Here is a 27,399-nt window from a genome sequence, read left to right as displayed (position 1 = left end):
CATTGTTTTAGTTTAATGGTTTCATCTTTGCAATCATTTACAGCGTCAACAATAAACTCAAATAATTTTTCTTTACTTAAAGAATTAAGACGAGTTTTGATGGTGTCTAGACTTGCCTCAAGAGATTCAATCTCTTCATCAGATTCGGAATTGTCAAGAGCCATAAGACAGAAGTTTGCAGTCTCCTCATTTGGTTGAGGATCATCTTCTTCCTCAGAGTCAGAGTCTCCCCATGCAGCAACCATAGCTTTCTTCATGTCAGATCGAGTATAGGAGTTTTGGTTCTTTTTATTCTCTTGTTCCTATCTCTGCTTGTTCCCTTCCTTTGCCTTTTTCTTGTTCCCATTGGGGACAATCCTTGATGAAGTGCTCAGAACTGCCACACTTATGACAAACAAGTTTGTTAGAATATTTCTTATTCTTACCTTTGTAATCACCTTTCTTCATGTTCCTAAACATTCTTTTGAATTTTCGGACCATGAGAGCAGATTCTTCTTCATCTGTTTCTGAGCCTTCACTTTCATCAGCTTTTAAGGCAATCGACTTTTGCTTGGACATGTCTCCATTCTCATTGTCCAATTGCAACTCATGAGTCATGAGGGAACCAGCAAGTTGTTCCAAATTGAACTTAGTAAAGTCCTTAGTTTCCTGTAAGGCAGTTACCTTAGCCATCCAACGATCCCTAGGAAGGCTCCTTAGGACCTTTCGTACCTGTTCCTCAGATGTAATCACTTTACCAAGAGATGTTAGCTCATTAATTATATTAGTAAAGCGTGTAAACATGTCTTGGATAGACTCTTTTGATTTCATTTGAAAAAGTTCATATTGGTTCATCAAAAGATCTATTTTTGATCTCTTAACTTCACTCGTACCTTCATGAGTGACTTCAAGAAGATCCCAAATTTGTTTTGCGGTTTTACATCCCATGACACGATTGTGTTCATGAGGCCCAAGACCACAATGAAGCAATTTTATAGCAAGAGCATTAATTTCCATCTTTTCGAAATCAGCTTTATCAAAATCAGATATAGATTTAGGAATTACCTCATTTTGTCATTAGTGGTAGTGACTTCAAAATCACCTACCTCTATGACTCTCCATACCTGGTAATTGTCGGCTTTGATAAAGATCTCCATTCTGTTCTTCCAGTAAGTGTAAAACTTACCATTGAACATTGGTGGCCTCTGCGTAGAGTACCCTTCTTCCAGTTTCTCTCTAGTATTCATATTTTTCAAGATCTTGAACTCAACAGGGTTTCCTGAATATTAGAGTTCCCGCTCTGATACCAATTGTTGTATAATATGAGCACTATAAGAGGGGGGTGAATTATAGTGAGAGAATAAGCACTATTTTTGCGGAATTAAAAGTAAACTTGGGAACAAACAATGGGAACACGAGAGATTTTACGAGGAAAAACTTCCTAGGCCTAGTAGGAAGAAACAACCTCGACCACAAGGGATTTTAAACAACTTTCCACTATAATAGGCCAAAACAACTCTGATTACAACCTATTACTTTTCTCTCGATTCTCAACTTAAGTCACTCAACTCAAGTTCCCAACGACAGTTCCCAACAACTGACGTTTTCTCTCAAACTTCACTCGAATTCTTCTCTTTCTCTTTCTCTTTCTCTTTCTCTTGCTTCACTCAAAGCTTTCTCACACTTACAAGAGTTCACTCAAACCCTTTTTCTCAAAAATACACTTTGTAAAACAATGGAAGAGTAATAAAACTCGATTAATGTAAGTATGAATTCTCTTAAGGAAAGGCACTGACACTTTAGATAACTTAAGACAAATTAACTAAGTCAGCACATATTTTCTCAAATGAATTAGGCGCCTATTTATAGACATTAAGACAAGACATGATTTCCACTAACTTAGACCATTATCACATGTTCTCCATGATTTCAATTAATTAATTAAATTAAATTAATTATTCATGTCATGTAAGTCATCCACTAATCCACTACTTCACTTCATAGAAGCAGTAACAATACGTGGTTTTGCAAACTTGGAGAATAATTAACTTATTTAATTTAATTAAATACTTGGAGGATAATTAACTTAAGCCACTAAATCCACTAACTCATAAACTGTAGCAGTAAACTTTAGGCGTGTAATCTAGATTTAGGAAATAAATAAATAAAATCTTTAGCTAGTTTTTAGGAAAAATATTTTTTCAAAATCTTTTATAAAACCGGAAAACAGTTTTATATTTCAAAAATCCGAAACATTTAAAAACCGGAAATAATAATTTTCGAAAACTAAATCTTTTAAATAAAATATAAAAGATAAAATATATTTTAAAAGATAAGATTTGAAAATCAGTTATTTTAAAATCAAAAATCTTTTTAAAATCTTTTCCTAACAAACTTAAACTAACTTCCTAAAATATGGATCTTAGTCAAATATCCCTAAAAACTCTAACAACTATATTGGGCACACAATTACTTAGGCGCACAATATTAGTCACTTAGAAGTTCCTAAATTAGTTTTAAGTCTTGTTCCCTAATTATTAAGTCTTGTTCCTAAGCCTTGTTCCTATAGTGCCAGGTCTGTTCCTTTCATGGGAACAGAACCAAGTTCCTTTGAGAATTCACCACGAACTTAATAAAGCTTTACTCAACCTTAACAAGAAGATTAATAAATACCCTAATGTATTCTAATCTTCATTCCATGCTTGATTCTTCATTTCTCGAACATCTTTACTTCGATCTTGATTAATTCTCCGCTTTAATCTTCAATCAAGTATTCTCTTAGCTCGAGCATGAATTACCTTGCAATCAACATAAATAAAATATACTATGTCTTTTGTGGTTAGGTCATCTTCAAAACTCAAGGGTCAACACAAATAACAAAAAGAAAGCACTCACGTTCTCGTTCGATGTCATTAACAGTATAATGACCATTTACCATGATCCCAGATGTAGGTGATAGTTGAACATAATTTGGAACATCTACACAAATAGTAAGAAATCATTTTAATGAAGTATCCCACTTAATGGTAATAGATAAAATATAATGTTCATCGAACTTCATTATGCTAGATAATTTATTGTTCAACCTTCTACTATACGCTTCTCGGCTATTATTGCCATTCACTTTCGTCGATTGACCTTAATAGAATGGCAATCATGTTCATTAATGCTCAAATCTGAAAATATATATAGTCCTTTAAATCTATGTATATTTTGAATATGAAATGACTCATTACATTCAATTTAAATATACTGTGTAACGCCCCGACAAATTACATCACCTTAATCGCCAGCGGAAGCATAAATTAATCTTGTGGGTTATGGCCCACTAAGAAATAACAGCCTAAAATGGTCTCTTAATCAAGAAAATGAACATCATTAGGCAATAGATACTACCCATAAATACAGAGTATTCTAGATAACCCAAATATATACAAAGTCGCTTCAACTCAGCCTTCCTGGAGCATCCTTGACATAACTGATCCTGAGCTATCTTTATAATACCTGAATGATTTCATAAAAATAGAGAAAAGAGAAAACACAGAAAATAACCTAAAATGAGTTGAAAACTCAGTAATTTCACTCCAGCCCGTAAAACGGTTTTTAGTTCGTAAACATTTTCATACACAGACATATATCACGTCATATTGGTAATTGTTCGGAAATACTATCAGAAAACATCATTTTTGAATAGTCTGTTGACAAGGAACATTTGTGTGACCATAGTTCATTGGCAAGTACAGGCTTTGGACATAGCATTAACTTTTCATATGACCCTTTTGGTCCGTGTTCATTCTATATCGTAACATAATTCCTCACCTGTAACTTGCCATTTGCCAGTTCAGTTCATAATGCCAAGCCAGCAGAACCATCCATTTTTCAAATTTGCATATGTTCATATTTCCGAATAACACCCATAAATGATGATAACTAGGTTTCATAAATCATAACCTCATTGCTCATAGTATATATATATATCCATCATTGAATCATATCATATTTCATCATGCCACATCAGCATTGTAAAACATAATCAGATCACATAATCATATCACATAATCATCATCACATACTCGTATTCATGCGCAAGAGCACATATAAAACATCACATATAACATATACGGGCATACACATATTTGCTGGACATGAAAGGTTACCTCGAACGTTATTCCTTTTCTTACTCCTTAAGTATCGTCATAACTAGCCTCCAAGAATCGTCATACATGTTCCCCCTCAAAATTATAACAGCATGACCCATAATCAGAAATCATCCACTAAACAACCAAATTATTCTTACTTAACCCATCTTCAATTTTATAACTCCATAATGTCCTAATAATCTATGATTTAATTATCAACGAACTAAGAAGAGATATAGGTCGATTCATTTAAATCTCTTTGATTTGTAATACTTAAAATATTTTGTTTTAGAGATGTCATTAACATTGCTTAATGAAAATTATTTAACATAAACCATTTATAACCATTTCCTATACTAAAATATTTAGTATAACATAACTTAATCATAAGAATAACCCAATTAAAAGAATTAGACCAAGTATCTTCATTAAAACTAATTTAATTTAACTTAATCTTCCATTAGCCCATCAAGTCAAGGAATAAAATAAAGTGGGTAGTTTAATTAGGCAAATAAGTCTTAGTTAAACTCTAATAGCCCAACAATTAACTAAGTAGCACAATTAACATTACAAAAATCTGATTTGAGTCCAAATAATACACATGCAACAATTGAATTGGGTTGGTTTAACCAATTTGGGCCTAACTACACTAATTAGCAATTGGCTAACAAGTGGGTTAGCATTATAAACTTGAAATCAGAATTTTAGAGGGAAATTGAAAGAAAGAAAGGGGTGCAGTACCTCTGCTCACTTGGAGCAGGGACGAAACAGAGGCGGCAGGGAAGGGGAGCTGTGCTCCGGCGAGCAAGGGGGAACGCCGGCGAGGCTCGGCAGCGCACTACGGCAGCAGAAGGTGATGTTCGTTGGTGGAGCAGCAGCAGCGAAGGTCGCTCGCGAGAGAGAGAAGGCAAGGGAAGAGAGCTCGTGGTGGCGTCGCTGGTGGGGCTGTAGGGGTGCAACGCGGTTTCCGGCGGCCTCAGTGGTTCGAAGGAAAGCAACGAGAGGAGGTGGCAGCGCACCGAAGGTGGTGCGTACAACGGTGGTGGTGGTGCCGAGAGACAACTAAAATAAGGAATAACTTGTTTGATTTTTGTTGTGATTTTGGGGGTGAATTTCAGCTCAATTTAATTGGGGTTTTTATAGCTGAATTGAGGAGACAAAATGGAGGTGGAAAGATGATGAATGGTGGTTCAATTAAGGAAGATTAATGTAGGGGACAAGGAGGTGGGTGGTGGGTGTTGACCGTGGGTTTGGGGAAAGCTGAACAACAGCTCCCTTCATTCCTTTTTATTTCTCATTTTCTTTGAATGTCAAAAAGTTAAACTTTGCTATTTACTTTGACTTGTATCTATAATATTGAAATCATAAACTATATTGTAAATAAAATCATTTATCTAAATTAATATAAATATACTTATTTTATAAAATAACCTTCTCCAGAATAATTACCGAAAAAAAAATTTAGGACGTAATTATGCTAATAAACATAATTAGTAATTAATAAAACGAGTTTAAGGTTCGGGGTATTACATACTGACCGTTTGTAATGTTGCTAAGCGGTGTTATGTCAATATTACGCTGGTTAATTGGATGATGGTTGATCAATAATTAGTGGAGTATAACTGTGACTCGAGCCTTAAGAAAGAAATGTTATTAGTTTCAAAAAATTACATATATATTTGATAACGAATGACAATATATATATATATATATATATATATATATATATATATATATATATATATATATATATATATATATATATATATATATATATATATATATATATATATATAATATATATATATATATATATATTATATATATGAACATACTAACCGTTTGTAATGTTACTGAGCGGTGTTATGTCGACAACACAATAATTCGATGATCTTTGATGATAATTTACTGGACAGTAGTTGTTATGTAGGCATAACAAAATAAATAACTTATAATAAATTATATGTATCATTAAATGAAAAGGAATGCTTAAATAATTAATATATTATAAGTTATTGTGATCTTTTGATCGCAAAGTACTTTATAAGTAGTACATTATTATCAGTTTGCACGGTTTTAATATTAAAAAGGGTTTTAAAAAAATATAGAGCAAATATTAATATATGTATTGTCATCTATATTATAATAGTAATATTATGTGAAATTACTTTTGATATTAGAAGAAATACAACTCAATGAATTTATATTATATTGTATTTACAGTATAACAGGTGTCTTACTATACAGCTCAATGAACTATATAATAAATACAGTTATATTTTATTGTCGACAACTATAATACAAATTATACAATAAAAAGTAGACAATACAAATATATACAAATTCATCTATATATCAACAAATAAAAGTAATATATGCAATATTTTAACAATGCTAAATATTGATATACTTTTAACTTCGAATTCCTTAAAATGGTCTATTTGTAAATGAATTAGTTAAGACATATTTAATATGAGATTTTAAGGTATTAGGTTAATTTGATGAAAAGATAACATGTCATTTGTGTTTAAAAATGATGGATATTAGTACTTATAACTCGATTATGTGTTTTCATAGTTGTCGAAGGTTAACCGTCGAAAAACAAATAAAAAAAATATAATAATACAAAAACAGGTCATTTAAATAGTAACTGATAATGATAGTGTGCGAATTACATTGGTTGTTATAAGAAATACAATTGAATGGAGTTCCATTCTCTTTCATATTTTCGAAAGAACATGTACCCATGTGATGTTTGTCTTTCAGTATACACCTTCTTTTTTGTCTTGTAATATGTGCATCGCTATTACAAATAGAGGTTGCACAACTAAGAACTGTTTAAGAAGGGAGATCAAATTAGACAACATACTGTTAGATATTAATTGGCATAAAAATATAGTTCTTATATTAATTGACATAAAATATTAATTGTCGTACCGTTAGATATATCCTATAAAGGTTGAGTTTGCTCCTTCAGTACATAACTACTTGTTGATGTCAAAGTTGCACCTGATATGAATTTTTTGACAGGAACAAAATCTACACTATTACATATGAATAGTGGGTATGAAAAATTAGTATCTTAACAAAATTTTATTAATCTGAACTTAACCCAATTTTACACAACAACTACATATGTTAATACTCTACATATGCTGCACCCAATGACCCAATTGCTATTGCACCCAAAGACCCAATTGCTTTACTTAGATAAATGTATACTTAGTTGCATCCAATGACCCAATTGCTATTTGCTTAACCCAATAATTTATATATTTATCATTTGTTGGTAAACCCAATTCCTTATTGCATGCATCTTCCTATCTTATAACACTTATTTCTCTTCCCATTATTTCAGCTTCAAGGTACCCCATTCTTTCATCCAAGAAGTTAGTCCACATTATTTTCTTGTTTTAATATGCAAATTTGTTGGTAAACCCAATTCCTTATTGCATGCATCTTCCTATCTTATTACACTTATTTCTCTTCCCATTATTTCAGCTTCACGGTACCATTCTTTCATCCAAGAAGTTAGTCCACATTATTTTCTTGTTTTAATATGCAAATTTGTTGTTTTCTAAACAATGAAGGCATGCAATTCAAATATCAAAGGGTGAAGCAAATAGAAATTCTCTAAACAAATAGAAAGCAAACAAAAGTTGCATCAATGGCAAAAAAATTGAAGATATATTCATCACCAAGAGGTTAAAACAACATGCATGTTGGTTATGGTGGAGGATTGTTCACTTAATGGCAACGCAAGGGGAAATGGAGGGTAATATCAATGAGATCCAATATATATTCCAAGTACCGCCCAAAACAGTAAGTTTTATCTTCCAATTTCTTTTGACATTAAGGTTTAAGTTATAGAAGATAATAAACACAATGCATGTATAATTCACATATGAGTTAATCAAATCTCACGTTTTCATGATTAATTTGAATATTATAATTTAATTCATATATAAATCAAGTTTATAAAATAATAACCACAAATTTTTTTTGGTTATGAATTTGCATGTAACAAAATTTGATTTTTTAAATATAAAAAAATAATTTTTACACGGGTTCACAATTTTTTTTTAAAAAAAAACGTCTACATTTTAAGAAATAATAGAGCATGGTAAAAAAATCATATCCTAATTCATTTGTATATTTAATTCATATATAAATGCAAAGTAAAATAACAGCCACATATTATTTTGGTTATGAATTTGCATGTAACAAAATTTGATTTTTTAATTTTTTAACCAATAATTATCATGTTACAATATTTAAGAATCGGTTCACAGATTTATTTTTTTCAAAATAAATTTCAGAAATGATGGATCATGGTAAAAAATCATATTCTAATTCATTTGTATATAGTGAATTTTATTTTTAAAAAATTTAATAGACAATCTTATGTACTACTATTTTTGTTGATGATATTGTTAAAAGATGTATTTCTGAAGATCTATGTTTTTTTTTCTGATTTATTGATGTTGATTTTTTTTTTTTTGCCGATGAGATTGGGTAACTCAAATTGTTAGTCTTAATAGATTAGTTTAGTTATCTTTTTGGTTGGTTGATGATGTATTTTTCATTAATTTTTTCCGACAACTATTATTTTATTGATCATATTACCAATAGATGATTTAGATATTGCATAATAATTGGTGGAATAAAACCTGTTAGATATATGCCATCTTGGTTTTAGGCGTAAGACATGTTGTGACTTTGTATATATTACTTTCTTTGTGAATAATACGATTGAGGGAAATACTCTAATAAAACCATATAAGTATATACAATGTCTTACCTTTCTCATTGTGTCTGTTTCTAGCACGTTTTGTAGCCATTGCTTCCTTCCTTTTAACACGATTCAACTTTGTTGTCTCTTCATCCATTATCTTATTGATTTAGTTTTTCTTAATTATTTAGATTTTGACCCCCCTTACCAAGAACTTAATGGAAAGAAACATTAATTAGTTTTATAGTGAAGACTAATGGGTTTTATAGTGATGCATGTCTCGTATGTGCTAATTATAAGGAGTATTTATATTATAAAGTTACCTTTTATTAGTTAAATATTTTAGGTAAGAATAAAAACTATCCCTGGACGTTATTTTTAAAATTTAGTAAACTTAATGCAGTATCATCATGAGGATTCTCTCTTGATTTTTTTGAGAAATATTGGCCATTGTGTATAAACTCAGGGATTTGTGAAATCTTTTTTAATTGGAACTTTATAAGTATATATAGTGGCCTAAGCAAGAAAAAAAATATATGATATTTTTTTGGTTTAGTTGTGATAACAGCTACTTTTGATTTATAAAATGTTTTTTTCTTTGTCATTTGTAGCACCTGTTTTGCTTTTAAGCAAACTTTTTACTCTTATCCTATCTTCTTTCATGAGCTAATTTTTTGTTGAGTATCTATACCACATACATATAAAATGAGCCCAAGATGCCTTAATTTTGACACGTTTTAACTCTTATCCTATTTTCTTTCATGAGCTTATTTTTTGTTGAGTATCTATACCACATACATATACTTAACATCAAGTTGGTTTGTCAAGCTGGAATATACTCTAGTCTTTAGTGATTCAACCGGAAAGACTTCAAAATTGGAATTTTAAAAATTATATGGAAATAGGCATGCTCTTAAAGATAAAAAAATTCATATATATGTCTTTTAGAAACGATTATGTAGAACATGTATGGGATCCTTTCTAGGAGTTCGCATGAGCTTAAATTTATGTAATAAGTTCATTAGTGTATATCATAGTTTGAGTTAAATAATTAATTATCATAAGGTAGCGGATAGAACGTAATGAGGATCCTCATAGTTGGTGAAAAAATTAAAGAAATCCGTAAGAGAAAAATGTAAATGTGAAAATCTATGAGGTGTAGGGAAGATAAGGTGAGGTATAAGAAGAAGGGAAAGAGATATAAACACCATGATGATGAGAAAAACGTTATATATTTCATGCTCTATATAATGATGGTGTAAATGTTTCTTACTTATTTATTCATTATCAAAAACTATCCCTAGACATAAGATCAAAAAATTCATATGACAGTTGCTTATCATAAGATCAAAAAATTCATATAACACTTAAAAGTTGAATCTTAAATAATGAGAAACTCAAAAATTCTAATCTAATGCATAAACTCCATTCTAAATAACTTTAAAAAAACAATCGAACATAGTTTTGAAATTTATTCAAGATAGACAAAAAACACATCATCTACGATTATCACTTCTTTTCTTCCGTAACAATCATGGGCTTTTTGTTTGTTGATAACAGAGCATCCAAAGGGGAGCTATATATGCAGTTATCACTATCATCATTAGTTTCTAAGATGCGCTTTTGAGGTGTAACAGAAGTTGCCGAATCTTGGTCGTTGCTCATATTATGGTCCTATAATATATAAAGACATCAATTTTGGTTAGTTAAATAACACATAGATTACATTCATATTATTTTTCTTGAAAAGCAATATTAGATAGGTCAATCGTTACCTTATCCACTTCAATTTCCTTGACACTCTCATTTTCTTTTTGTGCTTCTTTGGCTTCCTCATACTGAACATTATAACAACAAAAAAAGTATGGTAGAATCAGGTACTCCAACTATTTGACAGAAATATGTAATTAAATTATTGGTTAAAAATATGATTTGAATGACAATGTACCGCCATTTTCATGTAGAGTCCCATCCATTTGTCTATAGTCGTTTGATTGTCAGTTGTATTGATAACAGCAAAATCCTTTGACTGACCAACCTTATTAGGGTGAGGAATCTCCACTTTAAAGAGTAATCTTTTGCCAAGCAATTTTGTGAATTCTTCAGGAAACCCATCCTTGTCACCTTTCTGTTGAGGATTATGAATTAGAATATATAATATTCTAGTATTACTTAATTAATATTCTTTAACTATTTTTCGTTAAGCGTATAATATTATTATGTAATACCTTCACTTGCATTTCTAACAAATCTGAAGCGGATTTATCCAACAACTTGTGCACCTCTTTTTCGAATAGAACAAAAGTTGCATCATCTGTTTTGTCAGAAACTATTATCTTCAATCTGAACCTGTAATTTATATAGATATGTTAGATTTTATTTTTATATGTTCGTGTAAATGACAATAACTATTTATATACATACATATATATGTGCATAACATTTTTTTTTACCTAGGCACGGTTGCCTTCAAAACTTTCCCGCACCTTTTGCAAGTTATCTTATCACCATCTCGTTTGACTCCCTTATAACAAATTTTGCATGAATCGTAGTACCAATTGAAATTCGTATCAATGTCTTCAATTGTAGCAAGGCACACACCTAACCCAGACTTTTTAAAAAAAATCTTATAGTTAAATTATTTATACTAAGTGTATTGGTTAAAAGTAGTAAACCAAACTAATCTATTTGAATTATCATGTTGTTTTACCTGTTCACACTGCATCAAATCACTAATGTCTTTTACGATATCCTCTTTTAGAAACTCATTAGTCTCAGTTGATATCTCATTTGGTCGTGGAGAAATTGTTCTTGCTCCAATTGCATTTTTCCTAATAAGAAATTAGTAAACATAACATGTATAAAAGTATAATCAAATCTATAGTAATTTTTAAAGAATGCACTGTTATTATTTATAATGACTGAATAATATTAGTCATACAAATATTAAAATAGAATAATAAACTAAAGATGACCGTTTTTTTGCCTTTAAGTCTCATAGGTTTATTAGAGTATAATAGTAATGCATTAGATGATACTTTTACTCGTGACTATTTTATGCTTTTGACTTCTGAGAACTACATGGATTATGGAGGAGAGAAATTAAAAAAAAAAGAAAAGACTAAGGACTAAAAAAAAACACAAAAGGACAGGAAGAGATAAAGTACACAAACTCAAATTTGATACTAAGGACTAAGGACACGTAATAGCTTATCAAATTGTTAAAGATACTGCTAAACCATAAAAATTGACTACATTAACTTTACAACTTACATGCTGTTTGTTTTTTAGATTTAGAACTAAAGAATGAGAAATATGAGTACACTTAATTATCAGCATTCCTTCTCTAATTTGTTTAAGAATAAATAACATATACATCACTAAAAGTAACCTTTTTAATGTCCTCCGTCTCTTCACATATAATGTAATTTGTACCTAAAGTAAAAGACCTTTTTTAATGTCCTCCTTGTTACCTAGAATGTAAGCAGTACATGTTGCAGTTGGAAATATGACTTAAATTTTGACTAATTTAAAAAGCAATACATACTTATTGTTGAATTCCATAATTGCCGGAATTTCGAAGTTTATGAATAATCGAGTTGCATGGCGAGAAGTTGCGATCCGAATCTCACCTTATTATGCAAAGTAATTTAGGAGTATTTAAATTTTGAACAAATCAAGTTTAAATATGACGTTAAAATATAAATGATGTTTTTAAAATTACCTTGATACGTAATACTGTTTCCTTGTTGTCCAACAACAACAATACTTTCGTCATCCTTCCTAGTCTTGAGGTATATAGTGAATTCGTCAGCATATTTACCCCACAACACACATGTAAGAGACTTATTCCTGTGAATATGACCGTCAAAGTAAATAATATAAAAAGATTAGTCTATTAACTTAATAAGTTAATTTTCGTAAAACAACAATACATATTTTTTGGACTTACTCTAAATTAATAAGATCAATGGTCATCAATTTTGAAGAAGGTTTCTCTTGGATAGAACTATAGCCACTAACTTCTCCAATAAAATCTAAATAGAAGAACAATAGTGAGTACATAATCTGTAGAAAGTAAATAACACAAAAACATATTAAAGAGAAAATATAATTATTGTAGATTTAAAATACCTATTAAAAAAACATTTGAATATTTCTTTAATAGTATGTCATCAAATGTGACAAACTCCAATCCATATGAATCAATTTGTAAATCTTCACACTCAGCAATATGGGACGAATAATTTAGATCAATTCTATAAGTATGTGTAGTTCCTCGATCTACACCATCATTATCTCTAACAGAAAAATTAGAGACCTCCAAGTATTTTCCTTCCTTCAACCTCGATGAAAAGGTAGACAAAAGTGATTTTTTACATGTAATTTGAATTTTGTATCCCTACACATTTGAGAAGCACATAATAATACATCTAAATTATGAAATTTACACGATTTATAAATATAAAAATAATGTTATGCGATTCATGATTACCAAACACGACATCATTTTTATTGAATGCGGGCTTCTCCCAAACACGAATCACCCTTACTTTAATTGAAAACCGCTTTGATGCCTTAGAAAGGTCACAAATTTTAACAATTTTTGAACCCATTTTACTACAATGAATATTGTTTATGTATTTCTTAGTAGAAATAAATTGTATGACGTCTTAGAATATATATAGATGTGGATATCCACGTAATATGTTTAGTGGGATTTGATAGTTGAAAATTTTGCCATAACAAAAGCTAAATCTCACATATATTACATTGCCATATATATGAGATTTGACTGTGGTGTAATTTGGCAATGCAGAAATCGTTCATCCAAGATTTTAGTCCACATATCACCGTGTAACTTTTAAAGTCCATGTTGGATTTGATTTAAATTTGTCACCTTTGATTATGCTTTCCTAAATCAATTATAATCTTCAATATTTAGCAAGAAATCATGATCAGCATCAATCATGGCCAATTTGATCGAATGTTTTACTTCATTGCCTAACTTATAAATGTAAATTTCGGAAATAATCAATTGCATATAATTTTGGACAGTTTTCTCATTAATAATTTTGGGAATTATTTTGTTAGTACTTAGGTTTTTCACTCAAAACTTGGTACTATAAATGATTTAATCATATAATGATCTAATCATATAACGCATAGAGCGTTCTCGCAATCCGCCATGTGTCACGCCATGTGTCACCATATTCTTATTACCATCCACCACATGTCAAATTTGTTATACCATATGTCATCGCATTTTATAAGTCGTATGCCACGTGTCACGCCATATGTCATTACATATCATAAAAATACAATGTTGTATAAAAATGCTTTTATAAAGATTTAAACACATCACCACATAATTATAGCGTAATAAGTTCACCATCTCATCTACACACTTTCATTAATCAAATTCTCATACCAAATGTATAATATTATGCACATAAAAGACAAATTACATTAAAAAAAAGAGAGAATCGAATGAGTGCAAATAGGCAATTCTAATATTATATTGTTTCATGATTATGTCTTTCTTATTCTTTCTATTATACAACCTTTTTACCCTTTAAATATCTTAAGGAAATAAATTATTATTTCGCAAAACAAAAACCTCTATTTAAAAATTCCTTTCATGCCTGGGACATCGTCCGAGACGAATTGGAACATTCAAATTTTTTTATTACGAATGTACGGTCGTGACAATATTCCGTTCAGTTATCTTTAATTATTTAAAGTTTCCAACAACCGACCAAGACTTAAATCTGGATATATAACTGGGATCTTGTATATTATTGAAAAACATACATATAGATGATAATGAACTTTATTTTGTATATTATTGAAAAACATACATATAGATGATAACATAACAATCTAAAATTACGCCACGAATGATAAGATACCAAAATTTTGGCATTAACAAACTTTGCTTATTCCTCAATACAATTTAACTGGTCATTTCTCTTCAAGCAATCCTTGTGAAAAACACAATAATAAACACTTTTGAATGCCTATTATAAATTATATAAGGAAATATGTTAAAATAGTTAAATATAAAAGCCAATAAAACAAAATAGTACACACACCTGAATAGATAAGCACATTCTTCAGCCCAATCAACATAGGTTATATGAATAACCTTAAAATATGATAATGTTGAATTGCCAAAGTTTGAGTGTAGCAAGAAGATATAAGCATATCCTATACGTGCTTTAAGTATTTTAGAAATTCTTCCGTACTAACTCCCTGATTATAAAAAAAATAGTTAAAAGTATTACGAAAACATTAAACGAATAAATCATGCATCTCTAAATAATAGATTACCTCAACATTTTTTTTAATAGAAAACTAATTTGCTTGTCCCACATAGTGACATTTATGGATTCACTCTTGTCCTTAATTGTAATAGCCCTGTTTTTAAGAGCGTTTATTTAAAAACTAATTTTAATTATTAACTTAATTATGTTTCGAATATTCCTATTTTATTTTGGTTAAGAATATGAATATTTAATTCTGTCGTGTTTGCAATATATCTATTAGTTTAATTTTATGAAATCTTTGAATATATATTTGAATTTTAATGATTTGAAATTAGTTTAGTGGTATTTGGGCAAATAGTATGTCAAATTTGGGTCCTTGTCTCATTTTGTTGTCGGTTGGAAGCTTTGGGCAACAAACCCTTTGTCGGTTCATTCATAAAACAATCACCCAATTCCCCATTTTTCTCATCTCTCTCGGACCTGAACACCCAGACCCCCGATAAACCCAAAACCCCAACCACCCGTCTCTCTCTCTCCTGCGCATCTTCTCCTCTGCAGTCCGTCGGAATTTTTTTCCCTTTTGCCGCTCGTCGGAGCTTGTTCTCCGCTCGTCGGTGCTGCGTGTTCAAGCTTTCTCTCTCTCTCTCTCTGTTCTGTCGATATCCGGTTGTTGCGGTCGGTGTTGCCGCGGTTCTTGCTGTTGCTTTCCGGTGAAAGGTGACCGTCGTAGAGTTGTTCTTGCCGTGGTTTTCCGTCACTTTACTCGCGTTCTCTCTCATCAGTTTGTGGCTGGAGTCTGGTGAGTTGCTGCCCCAATTTTCTCTCTCTTCCTCTCGCGCGTCGCTGTTGATACACGTGGAATTCGAATGTTGGCGTTATGGTATTCATGATGTTGCTGCCGTCCTGCCGTCGTGGCTTTGGTCCTGGCACCGTGAGTGGTGGTGCTGCCGTTGTCGGTACTAACCTTCCATACCTCCATTTTAAATTGGGTTATGTATTATTTTGGAGTTTAGAATTCTGATTAGTATATCTACTATGAAATTACTGATGATTGAATTATGTTGTGGTGGTGATTGTTGTTGTGGTACTGTTGCTGCTCTATTTTATCTATCCCTCCTTGGCTCGGTTTTTATTGTTGTCGTTGTGTCGTGTTGCTACTGCTTGCTGTTGCCGCCACAAATGGTGGTTGACAAAGGTACTAAACCTTTCAGTTTTGTCTTAATTTTGTTTGTATTCTCTTGGAATTCAAATGTAGATTAAGAATTGGTTATGAACTACTAACTGTGGAATATGGTTTCTACTTGTGGGATAGCTGAATTATATTTGTTTGTGAATTGGTACATTAAATTGATTTGTATTAGTGTTGGTGGATTGAATAATTATGATACTATTGAGTTGTTAGTGATAAACTCATATTAGAGTGTTTCCTTTAATCAACTAATAAACTTGGTTAAAGTATTTTTGGTTTTGGTAGATAATTATGGTTAGTTCTTAAATCAATCTAATACAACTTAAAGTTCAATTTAACGAGAAGTTTTATTCTAGTTACCTTGATTAGTATGTTATCCACTTGAGTTGGTTTTCTCGATTAATGATTGTTATTTAGATTATACAAGTTATTTTTATGGAAGAAATTAGTTGTTTAGTTTCTTTAAATGGATCACTAGATTGAGGAAGGAGTTAATATATATTGGTAATTGGTTTAATTCATTGTTTTTATTTTAATTCTCAAGTGAATTAGATCTCTAATCTTATTATGCTTTCAAATATGAAATTAATCTAAATAGAGCTCTTACACAATATTTGAGGAAGTTCAGCTTATGTTCTTGTAATTATGATTGAGGTAGTAGGAGTTGATTTATAAAGGACTTAAGAGTATGGGACGAATAGTTTATCTTTGAAAGGTTAGTTTATATGATGATTTAATTTATATTAAGAATGTGAATGGAATTGGTTTCTTTATCTTAATTCAGTTGAAATAGTTATTGGATATTATTAGTATTGTTGTGGTTAATATAATCACATAAGTGGAATTCTGTGAGTAGTTGTATGCTAATTCAAAACTTGAATTAGATCAATAGTGGATGAAATTGGAAAGCTTGAGTTAGTAAGGATAATGTATGTTTAATTGGTTCCAATGTTAGTGGAAGGTTGCTAATCTTTAAATATTATTGATATTATTGAGTAAAGTAGTAGTTCTAGTTCGTCGTTGAGCTGTAAGTTAAAAGAATAGTAATTAAGAAGTGTGTGATGCTCATATGTTTAATTAGTCAAGAACCATTGATCTAGTCTTTGAGAAGGAACAAACTATATTACTTTACTTAAGTAAAGGGACGAAAAGGATTACATAATTGTGTTAATAATATGGAGTTAATCTTGAGTAGCTTTGTAACTCATAAGTCCATTAGTGAAGTATATATGTAGACATATCCGAGTTAATGTGATGGGAAAATACCTTATAAATGGATTAATATAATAGTTAGAACATCTATTTAGAGTTACTAAAAGGAAGTTAAGATGTTTATTTCCTTTAGTAATACTTACTAAGTAATCTAGTAGTTTAGTAAACTACTTTTATCTTGCTGAATGTTCTAAAGTATAGTATTAGCTATTTCTTTGTCAAATGACTAAGAGTTAGGTTATTAAGGTCAACTTGTAGATCCAATTGATTGACTTTTAAATAAAGAATGTGGGTTGGTTGGGATGAATATAGATTGATAAATATGAAAAGGAAAATTAATATGAACTATGTATATGTAAAAACGTGTAATGTGTGAGATTGGCTTAGTAACTCTCGTTAGTTAATTCTAACGGAGAGACCTAGTGATATTGTTGTAGATATCTAATCGACACGATTATTTATTACCAGTTGTGGCTTATAAGCTTTATGTTTGGAATTGAAAAGCATATATGTATCGATTTGAAATACGTATTTATAAGAGTTATACGTTAAATGATTATGGTTATCTACGAGGGACATCACCTGGTTTGGTTCGTTATTCAAAGATATCGTTGTTAAGAATTACTAAATTATTGGACGAGTCATATGAATGATCTGATTGTTTTATGAACAATAATCGAAAGGAATCTGAAAGGGGAAAGTAGCCTCGTCTGAGTCGACGGATGAGGTGACATGAACAGTGCCCCATGGACTGTGAACCTTGGGGGCCCCACAGGGAAACCTGCCCATTGCTCTGTGGGGCGATAATCGGGCGTTATATCAGGTAATGTGAAACCTGTGGATGGCTGATGAAATCAGCGGAAAAATGTACTCCGGACTAGTCGCGGTTATTGGCCAAAAGTAAAGCGAATGGTTGGGTGACGACCCCCATTGTCGGAGTGTAAGCTTTGTCTCCTCCGCCGCGTTCTCTTTCCCCCTGGTTAAAAAGGATGGTATCGCAGAATAGGAAAGTTATATCGATAATAGATTCCTGATAAAGGATCGTATCGTGGTGAGTTGTTTCGATATTGGATTCCCGATAAGGAATCATATCAGGTAAGTAATGAATGTTTATTCAGTATATGAATATGAATATTGATATTAGTAACCTGATAAGGAAGCAGATCATGGTAAGTTATACTAATGTTGGATTCCCGATAAGGAATCGTATCTTGTTATGTGGATTCCCGATAAGGAATCGTATTTTGTTATGTGGATTCCCGATGAGGAATTGTTATAGTGAAAGTTATGATATTTATTGCCCGATAAGAGGTGTTTATAGAATATAAGAAAGTGATTGATAGAGTATGAAAGCATGAGTTTGGATTTCTGATAAGAAATCAATTAAAGGAAGTAAAGTATATTACTTATATCAAAGTTGGTGACCTCATATTCCTACTATGGAATCGTGGTAAGTTAAAAGGTTGATCAAATGAGAATATATGAAACGTATCATTGTTAGGAGTCACCTTAGCGTGTTTGCTACTATGTGATTAATGATGTATCATGAAATGTGGAACTAGAAATATAATATGTATGTTCAGCAAGATTATTGCTGCTAAGAATGCTATGAGGGATGTGATTATTGAACTTATGTTGACTGCTGAGTCGTTTTCAAGTAAAAGCCACCAAAACATGTGTTAAGTTTATTTATGGGTTTAGTACTCAGCTTTGCTGATGTGTGTATGTTGTTTTGTCATTTCTGTGGCCTGTCACTTGGTGGGTGGCAGTATCTTATATGTTTCAGGTTGAAGCCGTGAGTTATTCTTTTGCAAGCCTAAGCGGATACGAGATGGTGCAGTATTATATTTGTTATTGAAGTGAGGACGCTCCACTTGTAATAGTTAATCGTTTATTTTCTATAATTTATTTCTTCATTTAAGAATCGTGAGCTAGTGATCCTGATTCTCTGTTGGTTGTTGCTCCGCGAAAGCGTTGAGGTTGTTCAGCTTTGGGATTTGGAAATATTTTATAAATTGAAATTGTAACAGGTTCATATTATTTTTCGCTTTAGCGTTGTCCTATTTTCAAAGGAAACTTTGCCGGATTTTTTGTAGAAATTTATGGGAATAGAATCTGAGAATCAGAGCGTAGTTGCAATAGTTAATTAATTTGAATAGAGTTGGGAATTGAGTTCCACACCCTCCGATGTAGTTCGGTGAGTGTGATGGTAATAGTTCGGGTTATCTCAACCAGAGTCTCTTTCGCTGTGCTTAATCCTCTGTAAGCTGGTCGGGAAAATCCGGGCTGTTACATTAATTGTAACATTCAATGACACCTTGGATTGCTTGTTATAGTTGTAGTACTTCCACAATGTAATGAAGATGTACCTAGTGTTATAAAAATGGAGGGACATATAAAATAGTCGAATCTTAAAAAATTATTTTCAACCAATTAACGCAAAAAATTACAAATTTTTTGAATAGTGATATACAATTACCATAAGCCCTTGTGAGTTGTGACAACTAATCCACAAATACGGCAACTGATTGAATTTTTAAGGTTGTCCAATGCATTGGGACCAAATATAAAATGGCTTGAGATATTCAACATAACTGCCATGCAACTAATTCATAGTACATTGAAATCATTATTTTACATTAAAAAAAAAGAAAATAGATCTAATAAACATATTGTGACATGCAAAAAAAATGTTACCTTCTATCAATTAGTACAATATCTTGTAGGTATGTCACTCCATCTTTTGCCAGTGTGATAGAACTCGCATATACTATAATACCAATTATACCTAGCATTAAAAAAATTAGGCTAATTAATTATATTAATGCATTTAAAGTAGAATAATGATACTACTAATATTCTAATAGTTACTTACTTATAAGCGTGTGTTCAACATCTGTAAGGTTGTTAATTTTGCGAAGACTAATGACTCTTTTGGATGTAGGGAGTCTTTGATTGTTTGTTTTCATTTTCCTGCGAAATAATAAAATAATTAGGATATTATGTTTGACCCTCACCTTAAAAATAAGATGATAGAATATGCATGGACTATGTAGTGGTGATTCAATTTGCTTGATGCAAGTAGTTTGATAAGAAATGTCATTGTTTCATACGCCTTAGTGATTTGCAGAACTATGCCGTGAATCTTATTTCAATATGCGCCGAGTACATATTTAGTACATGTATAGTTCAAGAAACTTTGGCATGTATAATTCAAGAAACTTTGGCATAATTACATATTTACTGCCATATGACATTAATTTATAAGGATAGTTTTAATTTATTACCTGTGTTTAGAAGATTTTAATTAATGAATGAATCATCTATCAAAGGCATATTGCATGACACAAATGTGAAGCTTGCGTGATTGAACGACACATGGCGAACCAATTATTGAGCACTGCCACATGGCATTGGTCTTTCTTTGCTTGACACCTAGGATGATTTTTCTAGGTTTATATATATATATATATATATATATATAATATATATATATATATATATATATATATATATATATATATATATATAAGAGAAGAAAAAAAGAAAAAAAAGAAAAAAACAAAAATTTGCAAAAACTGGAACCGGACTGGGCAATATGGACCGGGACCAGACCGGGCAGATATGGACTTGGACCATACCGAGGTCCAAAAAAATATGTGTTAAACACTCAAAAAGTACGATGTGTTTAAAACCAAAAAACCCAACGACTAGTTTTGAAATTTGAAAAAATAGTCGTTGTGTACATGATGAAATAAGTTCGTAAGAAAGGGTATATGGTTCAACAAGTTTTGAACTAACGGCGAGTTAACGTCCGTAAGCAAAAAGGGTAGATGGTGCGCAATTTTGAAAAATTAAGGGTAGATGGTGAATATCTGAAACATTAAGAGTATATTTTTCAATTTTTGAGGGGTTTTTAGTGAAAACACCGTAGTAATAATAATAATAATAATAATAATAATAATAATAATAATAATAATAATAATAATAATAATAATAATAATAATAATAATAATATAAACTAAGTCTACAAAAAAAAATTAAAAACAAAGTCGCACGCCAAAAATAATTTAAACTTATTAATTTACTCTCTCCATCATTTTTCTTTCATATTCTTAATTTACCCCCTCTCTCTCTCTAGAGTTGTTCGTTGTTTTTGCCAATCAGGCAAAAACAATGTACTTGTACTACAAACTACTACATAGTGAATTGGTAGGATATCATCATCTCATGGTTTTTCCCTCATTTCCAAAGGTTTCCATGTAAATTTGTCTTGTGTGCTTTACTATAATTTGTACTTTACTTTGCATATTTATTTTGCTCGTATTGCAAGTTAATTGTCAACCCCCTCTCCAAACAAATTGATCCTTATATGAATTTTGGCTAGAACAAAGCCCATACATTGATTCATATGTTGGCTAAGAAGACTAGGAGGTAGCGTTTTGGTTCCTTTTTATTTGTAGTGTGCATGCCTTTTTCTGTGCTAACATTGCTCAAAAGTTTATTTTTCTTCCAAAAAAGGAGAGATTAATCCCCCAGTAAGATGAGTTCAAAACAATACTGATAGATAATACCCAAAACTAGTGAACAATAATCATTTGTCCAACATACAGATGGGAGTACATTTTTCCACAAAAACCTGGGCAAACTTCTTAAAATTTTTATTGGAACATTGATAGGCAATCTACAAGTGGCTCATTTTCTATCACATCTTGTTTCACGGTTACAAACTCATGTTAATAAGCTGAATATGGAAGAGGGGAGATGAGGAAAAAGAATTTGTATAGAGTGATGAACTTGTTTTACACAGGTACTGGCACAGCCTCGTCAAGAGCAAGCACTCCTGGAAGTTCTTTGCCTTCCAATAACTCCAAACTAGCACCACCACCAGTTGATATATGGCTCATTGACTCTGCCACTCCTACTTTCTCTACGGCTGCAACAGAGTCACCACCACCAATGATTGTGGTCACACCCTTCTTGCTAATCTCTTCTAGCTTCTTAGCAATAGCCTGAAAAGCGAGCAATAATTAGAATTTTGATAAACAATAGTTTTATGAGCTTGCATATGCAATAATACTGGAAAAATAGATGTATGTGCAGCTGAAATTGTGATGCAAGAAACAAGCAATGAATATAGCTCACATCAAAAGGGCAAAAAGGAATTTTACCTAACAACCTATGTTTTGCGAGTCAATGCTTATTGGTTTCATTGTCACTAACAACTTGATTATTCATAGATAACATAAATTCAAAAGAGGCTCATAAGGAATTCTATCACAGTATCACATTCCCATTCTGTATCACACTGTCTGCAAATCTCTGATAAGTGAACATTGTTTATCAGAGATGTAGTAAGATAATGACCAATCAGCCATACTTATGGGAGGAATATTAATCAACCATAACTAAGCAAGGAATTATTCAAAATGTTTTAAGGCACAAGCAAGTCAGTCTTACCTCTGTACCAACAGCAAACTTATCGAATTCAAAGACTCCCATAGGACCATTCCAGATGACAGTCTGGGTAGTGTCCAAAGCATCACTAAACATCTTGATAGAATCTGGTCCAATGTCCAATCCCATCCAGCCATCAGGGATTTCAGATGCAGGGACAATCTGCAGTTTTGACGCACATCTTACACATTGTAAGTAACAAAATAACATCATCCAAACCTTTTATTTCTATAACTTCGAGCCACACAAGATTCAAGAAATTATTAATCCCTTTATCTTCCTTTTAACACCACCAGGAAAATTATAATTGAACGATAAAAAACAGAAAGAATGAAATAAACAGACAGAGATAAATTGAGCCAGTAGCTCAAAGCATTGATCATCAAGAAATTTACCTTGCTATTTGCATCAGCAGCAAACTTGTCAGCTATAACAACATCAGGAGGTAACAATAGAGACACACCCTTTGCCTTGGCCTTCTCGAGGAGAGTTGTCGCAAGGTCAAGCTTATCCTCTTCTACCAAAGAAGATCCCACTGAGAGACCTTGAGCTTTGTAAAATGTAAAGATCATTCCTCCTCCAAGGAGTAGGATATCACATTTCTCCAAAAGCGACTCAATAACTCCAATTTTGGAAGAGACCTTTGAACCACCAACAATAGCAGCAAATGGTCTCTTCGGGTTTGAAACTGCTCCGACAAGGTAGTCCAATTCCTGTTCCACAACCAAGAGAATTCAACTTAGTTAATGAGATCAACAATTTCAGCAGAAAGAATGAAACTAATTCACCCGCAAAACCTCCTTAGACCTCAAAAGAGAGGAGGAAGCCTTATAGCCTGCTAAGAGCATCAAGCACCTATCTGTTTTGTTCAAATTTTTCGCATATCTTTTTTATCAAATTTGGGTGGGAGGCGGGGTACTTTTGTTTAGGTCGGTCATGGTGCTATAGATACTTGGTTATGTATAACATCAGTTGGGTGAATATGGCACAAACACAGGTCGTTCATATTTTCCGATTTCCAGAGAAAACAGACGAAAGGTAAGATCAAAAAACTAATATTCATGAAAAGTATACTCTATTTTATGGGGCTCCACCAAATCAAAGACCACAAGTAAAATGTAAAACTTCTGGAAAGTAAGCAGTTAGGAAATCAATTAGCAGAGATCCTTCAACATTTTAATTTCTCCATTTTCTATTCGTTGCAAGATATACTTTGAAAAGACTAAAACTTCAAAAACTTGACCCCTTTCTTCCTTCTAATACCAATAGTTCAAGCAAGTTCAAGTATGGTGAGCTGAAACTAAAACAAGACTCAACCTTTCTACATTTCCTTCTTTCTACTCTATATTCCTCGAGCAACAGCTTGGAGAATAAAAAGAAAAAAGCGCATACCTTCTGCAAAAGAAAGCCAGCGACAGATGGCTTCAAAAACTTGGTAACTCCTTCAGTTGATGCGTGGGCTCTGTGAGCAGTGCCAAAAGCATCATTCACATACAGATCTGCCAAGGAGGCAAGCTTCTTTGCAAACTCTGGTTCATTCTTTTCCTCCTCCTTGTAGAATCTAACGTTCTCAAGGAGCAGAACACCACCTTCTGGAAGTCCACCAACCAACTTTTCAACATCTGGACCAATGCAATCATCAGCCTTCACAACCTGTTCATTTTGAACTGTAATTAGCTACTATTCACAGCGAATTAATGGCGTGAAAGATTGAGTAATATTGATGGATCTCTGAAGCAGAAGTTTATATAAGATCAGCAACCATTTGAAGAATTGTAACAACTATGAATGTGGAGCATGGAGCACAGAAAGTGTACCTGAATACCTAGGAGTTCGGAGAGTCTAGGTACAAGTGGTGCCAAGCTGTATTTTGGAGTAACACCTTTAGGTCTCCCCTACATGGCAAATAAAGAAATCTTCGGTCAATGCAGTTCACTAAGAGCACCATGTAGTTAACGGAAAATCAATCTGTTTGCCAGTTAAAAAAAAATGATCGAAGAGGCAGACAACAGCAGAAGGGCATTTCTAAGTGATGTAAAAAATAAATCGAAAATTCCACTTTAAAAGCCTGCATCCCGATATGTAGGTTGAACTTCACAAAGTTTGCTAAAATTTTGACTCATGAACAAAGTTTTAAGCTCAACATATCGAAGTTCTTCAATATTCATATTGTTGGACTTGAGTGTTTCAGAGACAAATTTCCTCAAAGTGCTTGAGAAAACAAAAACATCAAAAGGCAAGGAACAATTAATAGAAATCAAAGCACACTTATATGCCCGGAAAATCCAAAAATCCACAAGTATTACGCAATGTACTTCCATCTTCTAAAAAACAATGATCATCATGCACATTTTCATTCGAAATTATAAAGCCAAGGATAAGCTCTTAACTTGAATTCTGACTTAAAAATCCTTAGTGCATATCAGAAATCAGCAATAAAAAGGTCAACCCAATAACAACCCATAGTACAATCAGTAACAGCAGAAACTAAAAAAAAAAAAAAACAGCACATTTGGGATCAGCTAATGTAAGAACAGTATTACTGATCACTGATCAGCTCTTAGTACTTTTCTTTGTTTACTCTCTTTAACTAATCCTTAGACTTTTCTTGTTTTTCACTTTTCAAGGCCAAAATCCTTACGACAATTCATGTTAGCCGACCCCAAATAATTTCGGAACTAAAACTTTGGTCTTTTTTGCTGTTATAAACACACAAAGCAAGGACACAACTCAAACTATGGCTAATTAATCAATTCATTAAGCAAAACCCAAAAACTATCATCTACAAAAACCAAATGAGTAACAATAAATTGGTTAAAAAAGAAGGAAATCCCAGATAAGAAAACACAAAATAAAGAAAAACCAATTACCAAATGACTGGAAAGAATAACTTTAGCGCCATTATTCATCAAATGCTTGATTGTAGGAATAGCAGCACGAATTCGAGTATCATCAGTGATGTTCTGGCTATCATCAAGAGGGACATTAAGGTCAGCTCTAACAAAGACTCTTTTACCCTTCAATTCAGCAGAGGTGAGGTCGCCAACACTTTTCTTAACCATAGTAGCAACCCCTCTAATGGGCTTAGAAGAGGAAAGAGATTTGAAGGAAGAGTGGATCTTGTAGTTAACATGTTGCGATAAAGCGGAATCTGCGACAACTCCGGCGAATCCCAGGCGACGGAGAGGCGGGCGGAGCGTAGAGGCGAGGCGCAGGAGAGAAGGGGACCGAGTAGAGGAGGTAGAAGATTGTAGGACAGAGAAAGAAGTGGGTGGTGCTGATGTTGAAGCCATTGTAGGATACACACAAAAAGAATAGTTAGTGAAAGTGTTGGAATTCACAAGAAAAAAAGAGAGTGGGAACAAGTGTAACTGAGGATTGATATAATGTGGGTGAGGATGTTTTTCTTATCGTTGAGGAGAGGCTCAAGATGATATGCTTTTGTTTGTTTTTATTTTTAGCCACTAGTCTCAATCTCAAATTCTCAACGTAGGAGCCCAGGAGGTGGTGGTGGTGCATTTTCTTGTGACAAGTAAGAAATGGGTCTAGCTAAATGTCGTATTAAAATTTCCCGTTAACACCCTGTATTTTTGTATTGAAGCGCATAATTGGTTCGACATTAGAAGTATATTGATTTTTTTCCAATAACCGAATACTTTTGTCTGTAAATACTGCATATTTGATTCCATCCATAAATCGATTTTCTTCCCTATGAGTTCGAGTTTCAATAAGAATGCTAGTTCTTACTGTTCATATGTTATGATATGAATATACCACACCAATTCCTTATATATGGATGATGAGATTCCATTTATACAGAGCCAATTCCAATAGACTTATTGGAGGTATACATGGGTTGTATTTCCCTCCCTACATCTCTTTCATCCACAACAACTCCGCCAATTATTCCGGCTAACTTTCCTATCAAGAACTCCGACAATTTTTCCGGCTAACTTTCCGACGATAATAACTCCTGCGACAATAACTCCGGCAACTTTTCCGGCCACATTATTGCACTATTAATATTAATGAAATTTTATAATTCTTTTAATACACAAAATTGGACTATATTGACTTAAAAAAAAGTGTCCAGGCACCTAAATTAGGTGCCCGAACCTGTGGTCAGGCGCCTAAATTAGGCGCCTAAATTAGGCGCCCAACCACAGGTACAGGCACCTAAATTAGGTGCCCAAACTTGTGGTCAGGCGCCTAAATTAGGCGCCCAACCAGAGGTACAAGCGCCTAAATTAGGTGCCTGTACCTGTGGCCCGGCACCTAAAATTAGGCGCCTGACCACAGGTTGATGCACCTAATTTAGACGCATGTACCTGTGGTTGGGCGCCTAATATAGGCGCCTGTACCTGTGGTTCGGACACCTAATTTAGGTGCATGGGCACTTTTTTTTAAAGTCAATATAGTCCA

General features: G+C 32.5%; 2 protein-coding genes and 1 long non-coding RNA gene across 3 annotated transcripts; all 3 read right to left on the bottom strand.

The window, feature by feature from the left end:
• Nucleotides 1–3,357: 3,357 nt before the first annotated feature.
• LOC125495164 (uncharacterized) lies at nucleotides 3,358–4,301 on the bottom strand. The gene is made up of 2 exons (XR_007271847.2): nucleotides 4,137–4,301; nucleotides 3,358–3,483 (listed from the first exon to the last, which is right to left on the bottom strand). It is a non-coding gene; the product is annotated as an uncharacterized LOC125495164 (long non-coding RNA).
• Nucleotides 4,302–10,359: 6,058 nt separating this feature from the next.
• On the bottom strand, nucleotides 10,360–13,357 carry LOC125494757 (uncharacterized). Its single transcript, XM_057392916.1, has 9 exons — nucleotides 13,346–13,357; nucleotides 12,985–13,252; nucleotides 12,803–12,887; nucleotides 11,561–11,681; nucleotides 11,304–11,461; nucleotides 11,079–11,199; nucleotides 10,799–10,978; nucleotides 10,626–10,688; nucleotides 10,360–10,524 (listed from the first exon to the last, which is right to left on the bottom strand). The coding sequence occupies exons 1-9, from the start codon at nucleotides 13,355–13,357 to the stop codon at nucleotides 10,360–10,362; spliced, it is 1,173 nt and encodes a 390-aa protein (XP_057248899.1).
• Nucleotides 13,358–22,064: 8,707 nt separating this feature from the next.
• On the bottom strand, nucleotides 22,065–26,380 carry LOC104887103 (phosphoglycerate kinase, chloroplastic). The gene is made up of 6 exons (XM_010671692.4): nucleotides 25,848–26,380; nucleotides 24,795–24,872; nucleotides 24,370–24,630; nucleotides 23,373–23,690; nucleotides 22,981–23,139; nucleotides 22,065–22,532 (listed from the first exon to the last, which is right to left on the bottom strand). Exons 1-6 carry the CDS (start codon nucleotides 26,268–26,270, stop codon nucleotides 22,323–22,325), a joined length of 1,449 nt encoding a protein of 482 aa, XP_010669994.1. The 5' UTR covers nucleotides 26,271–26,380; the 3' UTR covers nucleotides 22,065–22,322.
• Nucleotides 26,381–27,399: the final 1,019 nt, after the last annotated feature.

The sequence above is a fragment of the Beta vulgaris genome, chromosome 2 (assembly GCF_026745355.1).
Source record: "Beta vulgaris subsp. vulgaris cultivar EL10 chromosome 2, EL10.2, whole genome shotgun sequence".
In the NCBI taxonomy this organism is placed as follows: Eukaryota; Viridiplantae; Streptophyta; class Magnoliopsida; order Caryophyllales; family Amaranthaceae; genus Beta; species Beta vulgaris.
This window is presented reverse-complemented; position numbering and strand designations above follow the sequence as displayed.

Excerpts from the sequence above, each read along its gene's own strand:
- LOC125494757 (XM_057392916.1), bottom strand. Across the intron at positions 10,979-11,078 it reads TGTTAGAAATGCAAGTGAAG|AAAGGTGACAAGGATGGGTT; the intron begins GTATTACATAAT and ends AATCCTCAACAG. Across the intron at positions 10,525-10,625 it reads AGGAAATTGAAGTGGATAAG|GACCATAATATGAGCAACGA; the intron begins GTAACGATTGAC and ends TATATATTATAG.
- LOC104887103 (XM_010671692.4), bottom strand. The coding sequence starts at position 26,270 with ATGGCTTCAACATCAGCACCACCCACTTCTTTCTCTGTCCTACAATCT. Across the intron at positions 23,140-23,372 it reads CTGCTGATGCAAATAGCAAG|ATTGTCCCTGCATCTGAAAT; the intron begins GTAAATTTCTTG and ends TCAAAACTGCAG. Across the intron at positions 22,533-22,980 it reads AGTTTGCTGTTGGTACAGAG|GCTATTGCTAAGAAGCTAGA; the intron begins GTAAGACTGACT and ends CTCGCTTTTCAG.